General features: G+C 35.5%; 1 protein-coding gene across 1 annotated transcript; it reads left to right on the top strand.

The window, feature by feature from the left end:
* The first annotated feature begins 1,470 nt into the window (after positions 1-1,470).
* LOC117702706 (olfactory receptor 4P4-like) lies at positions 1,471-3,703 on the top strand. The gene has a single exon (XM_034493860.2). The coding sequence runs from the start codon at positions 2,381-2,383 to the stop codon at positions 3,305-3,307; it is 927 nt and encodes a 308-aa protein (XP_034349751.1). The 5' UTR covers positions 1,471-2,380; the 3' UTR covers positions 3,308-3,703.
* The last annotated feature ends 1,531 nt before the right edge of the window (positions 3,704-5,234 follow it).

The following is a 5,234-nucleotide window of genomic DNA, read 5'->3' as shown; positions in this document are numbered from 1 at the left end:
TGAGAAAAATCAAAACTCAGCATTATATGATAGGCAGTGATTATGAAAAAGCCCATTCCATGCATAGGAGCAGCATAATTCTAGTGCTGGCCAACTTTCTTCTGGGCAGATTTAGTGATTGAGTCTGAGGACTTAACTGGCAAAGATTATTCATAAAGAGAATAATATATGTAAAAAACTAAACAAGACTGTGAAAGTGTGGTTGAGTATGCCTTCCTCCCTTTGCATTCTTTTTTGAAACCTCGACTTCAAATTTATATCTAAGAGATTATAGATTATATTCCAATCCTATTAAGAACTTAAAAGGACAAGAGGATTTAGTTTTCTTCATCCTGAGAGCAAATGAAGAATTAGGGATATTTCTGTAAATATGGGTGCTGATTAGATGTGTTTCTTGTTTTCTTTTGTGGAATATTTCTTTGTCCATCTGTATATGGAACAGGAGTGTATCTACTTATATTCAAACTATATGTGACAATTTGGGAACTAGAATGCATAAGCAATTTCTTCTGCAACTTCATTCACACCAGTAAAGGAGAAAATCATGTGTTAAATAATAAAGAATGAGGCCTTCAGGCTTTCACAGAATTGCAATAAAGATTACAATTTCTTCTTTATTGACCTAAATCCCACTTAGTATACAATGCATTGTTCTTCAATGAGTTTTTAATTAGAGAAGGGAGTAAAATCTTACTGATAGGGAAATTAAGATATAGTTTGATTATAATATCTTTTGATGATTACCTTCTTTATACCTCAAATGTAACCATGCCATTCTGAACCTTGTAAAATTCAAGAATTCATAGACATGACTTTTTCACATACTTTTATATTTGGGTCATTTATTTAACACCTTTTGTCTTATGCTTACATTATATGATTTCCTTACTGTCAAACATATCCAGTTAGGTTACTGAAGTATTTGGTTTGCACTGTATGAACATATGATACTCTATTTCTGCTTCGTTACTCCTGTGTATTTAGACCTTTTCTATTTTTTTTCAAATGTTCACAAGGTTGAATTGAATGCTCCTACTTATTAATTTGTCTTTAAAAATTAATTTATATGTGCACAATGCCATCAACTGAGAATAATGTGACATTGATTTTTAATTTGCATTCTCCTGATTTTAGATTTATAACTGGACCTTTTCTCATGTGAAACTTTCAGAGATTGGTGGAATAGTTAGAAGAGACTGTATTAACATGAGATCAGTGGGTAAAACATGAATCAATCCACAAGATTCTATCCACAATCTCTTTCTGTGTTAACTGTACTTTTCTTGGAGATTTATTTGTAGTACCATACAGTACAAAGAGCACTGATCTTTTACTGTTTTAATTCTTTGTATTATAGGGACATTTTTATTCATGAATAAGGTTGATTAATTGATTTACTTTTATAAAGCTGTCTTGAATTGAGCATCTATGTGTCACATTTTAGATCTATTACTAGATTTACAGAGAATAAAAAGGGAAAGAAGGAAATATTTTATATTTTTTCTTTTCACTGAAATATTTTTTTATCATGCACATGCAGGGAATCTGGTAAAGTGAAAATATATGCTTCAATTTTAAGACACATGCTGTTTAAACAGGTGGAGGGAAGGCAGTCCTCTGGATGTATTCTGTGTCTCTGAAGGAGCTAACCTCCAAAGTGATTCCAGAATATGAGCAATTGATGCTAACAACGGGGGCCTCCAGAAAAGACTGGAAAATGAACTGGGAAATAAGGTGAAATCAAGGAAATCATAGTCTCTTTGGATACTGGACAAGAAACTATCCTCTTCTCTAAAAAGTTGCTGGGTGCTCTTTATCACATATATTATTCTTTTTAACTATCGTAAGTTTTAAAGACACCTCTGAGATTGCTGTGAAGATGCCCAATAATGTGACATGTTTAGTCCACTGAACTAGAGTATCAGCGCACACTTTCAGAATTCAGGTATTTTAATCATTATGAAAGACTGAGAATTAGAATAGCCTTTACATCTACAAAAATAAATAAAAACAAAAACAAAAAAAACATAAAAACAAAACAAAAAACCTTTCATGATGTCAACTTGTGGACTCCTATCTCAATTTGGAACTTAGAGTGTGTGTGTTTAATTGAAGTATCTACCTTATTTCTAATAAATATCAAGATTTGGAATTTCCCCAATGACTAAAAGTAATTTATAATTTTCATTACAATCAATTTATTAGTTTTTCTCTGTGCATTTGTTCTCATGAATGAACTTACTCTACTTTCAATTATTGCATGAGTTTTACTTATATACTTATTGGATATAAATGATTTTGAAATAAGTAGAAAGACTTGAAACAGCAAGGTTTCAGACACAACCTGTTCTCCATCTAAATAATTAGGAATGCCAAAGTGATGGGATTTGGAAACCTCACAGAATTTATCTTTCTAGGACTTTTCCATAATGAGAATGTCAAAGCAATGTGTGCTGTGTTGTTCTTGCTTTGCTATCTTGCAATTCTCTGTGGAAATCTGGTTGTTCTTATAACTCTCAGGGGCAGTCAACTTATTGAGCAGCCAATGTATTATTTTCTCAGCTATCTGTCCTTCATGGATGTCTGCTTCACTTCCACAGTGGCCCCAACATTGATTATAGACTTATTTGTACAACGGAACACCATCTCCTACAGTGGCTGCATCACCCAGATGTTTTATGCCCACTTCTTTGGTGCCACTGAGATTTTTATCTTGGTGGCCATGGCCTATGATCGCTATGTAGCCATTTGCAGACCCCTTTACTACATGATCACTATGAACAGACAGGTATGTTACATCCTTGTGATAGCCTCAGCTATTGGTGCTTTTATACACTCACTTGTACATGTATTTATTATTATTAGACTTCCCTTTTGTGGCACCAATGAAATAGACCACTATTTCTGTGACATACTCCCCCTGATGAAGCTGGCCTGCACTGACACAAGACTCCTGGTTATTGTAGTCATTACCACAACAGGAGTTCTGTCCATTTTGACCTTTCTTGCCTTGGTCATTTCTTACATCATCATTTTATCCATCTTGAGGACCAGGTCATCAGAGGGTCGCCGCAAAGCTCTTTCTACCTGTGGCTCACATATCACTGTTGTATTCATGTTCTTCTTGCCACTCATCTTTACCTATGTCCCAATGGGTGATTCTGTTGGGGATGACAAAGTATTTGCTCTGTTTTACACCATGATTGCCCCATTGTTCAACCCTCTCATCTACACACTGAGGAATACAGACATGAAGAATGCCATGAGGAAGGTGTGGTGCCAAGACAAACTGTTTGAAGGAAAGTGAGTCCTCTGCTGATGGAGCATGTTTCTCAGTCTTATCCTATCTACAGAATAAATGTGAGCAATACAGCAAGATAACAAGACAGTGCATAGTCAACAAAAGTTGCAAGCCCCAAGAAGATAAGATCCCAAGCCATGAGGACTGTGTATATGGATGAATCAGTAAATTAATTCTTTTCCATTTTAGATAAATGGAAATTTTTTGTTATTTATCCTCACAGACATAATGGCTACTATTATACTGTTATGGAAAAATTAGAAAAACTGTGACTCCACAATTTTACTCTATTTTAGGAAATGGATATTTTGTCAGAGATAGCTGTAATAGATAAAGAAGTCCTAATCACATCATTTCTGGTACCTTTACTATAAATAACAAAATAAATGTTTAAAAAAACAATACTGTATTTGCCATGTCTATTTGTGTTCTTTCATACTCATCTCATGTTTCACAATCCTGATGTTGAGACTTTATGGATATAGCTTCTGTTGTTACCAGGCGACATAATCTCACAACAAAGTCCTCCATCCTTCATCCTCAGTCTTTCTTCCCTCTCTTCTGCAATATTCCCTGAGGCTTAGTTGCACAAGTAATTTGTAGATATATCTATTGTGACTGGGCTCCACAACTCTGCATTTTCATTGGTTGCTACTTTCTATAATGGTCTCTACCTGTATGGCACATGGTACCTTGCTATCCGAAAGGCATAAGAACTGCTAATAGTGAGCAAGATCAAACCTCGGGAATCTCAGAGATTTGAGAATAACAGGAGTCAAGCCACATCCTCTCTGTCTCTGTACCTGCTCTGGAACACATAATCACAACACTCCACTGAGAGGATCTAGACATTCAGCCATGTAGTTTATCACCTGGAGTTCACCTCCATACTAATGTGATATCTAGATAGCCCTGAGTCTTCAGCCAAGGACTTTTCCTTCCTGGGTATTCCCTCCCCCAAGAAGTATATAAGCCCTAGTTCACCCCAATAACATGTAAGCACTCAAATCTACCTTCAATAAAGCAATATGAATAAGCAAGGATTATCTCAGAGAACTGCTTTATTAATGAATGCTAAGGGAAAGGCCTGGCCTTAAAGAGCAGCGCATAACACTCCTGAAGGCTTTTTCTCTTCCAGCCTCTCTGGTATACTCAACCCTCACTCTGCCTTCTACTCACAGAAGTAATGATAGAAAACCCACATACCCTGTTACTGACTTTCCCTGTAGAGTGCTTGCAACACCTGGGTGCCACAGGCAGACAGAGGACTAGAAACCATTGTGGACTCCTAGTTCCAAACTTTGCTCTGTGGCATCCAGGTGCAAGGCATACACAATATATTTTATACCGACTACAAAGAAATGTATTCTTGTTGAGGGATAAGGACTACACTTTATGATTACATTGTTGTTAGAGATTGTGCTGGTTTAGTAATTAGTGATTGTAGATTCTCCTCCAATAAACTTGACTTCATTAGGATTGAGAAGTTAGCAAGATTTCTAGTACTAAGCATTACTTCCTTCTTAAGTAGGCTTAAGTTCAATGAAAGAGCTATTAGTTACTAAGGATACATTTGTGCCACTATTACACTTTTAAGGCTATCAGGCCAAGAGGATGGTTGTCAATGTGGTTTATAAGTGCCATAGCTGAATAAAACTTAGCTGCCTTCTTCCTTTGTAAGTGGAAGAAATGATATTCCCCAATGAAGAGCATAACAATTGTTTGTCCAGAGTCAAATGGTCAACTCTAAAAACATATATACAAGTAACATGAAATGAACTGAACAGTAAATATATACATACATATGTATGTATACACACATATGTTCATATATATATATACATATATATACATATATATACATATATACATATATATATGATCATATGTGTGGTGCCGAGTTCTGTTTCTCCAATACACTGGCTGAGGGAGG

Source organism: Arvicanthis niloticus, chromosome 2 (assembly GCF_011762505.2).
Source record: "Arvicanthis niloticus isolate mArvNil1 chromosome 2, mArvNil1.pat.X, whole genome shotgun sequence".
NCBI lineage: Eukaryota > Metazoa > Chordata > Mammalia > Rodentia > Muridae > Arvicanthis > Arvicanthis niloticus.
This window is presented reverse-complemented; position numbering and strand designations above follow the sequence as displayed.

Excerpts from the sequence above, each read along its gene's own strand:
- LOC117702706 (XM_034493860.2), top strand. The coding sequence starts at position 2,381 with ATGGGATTTGGAAACCTCACAGAATTTATCTTTCTAGGACTTTTCCAT.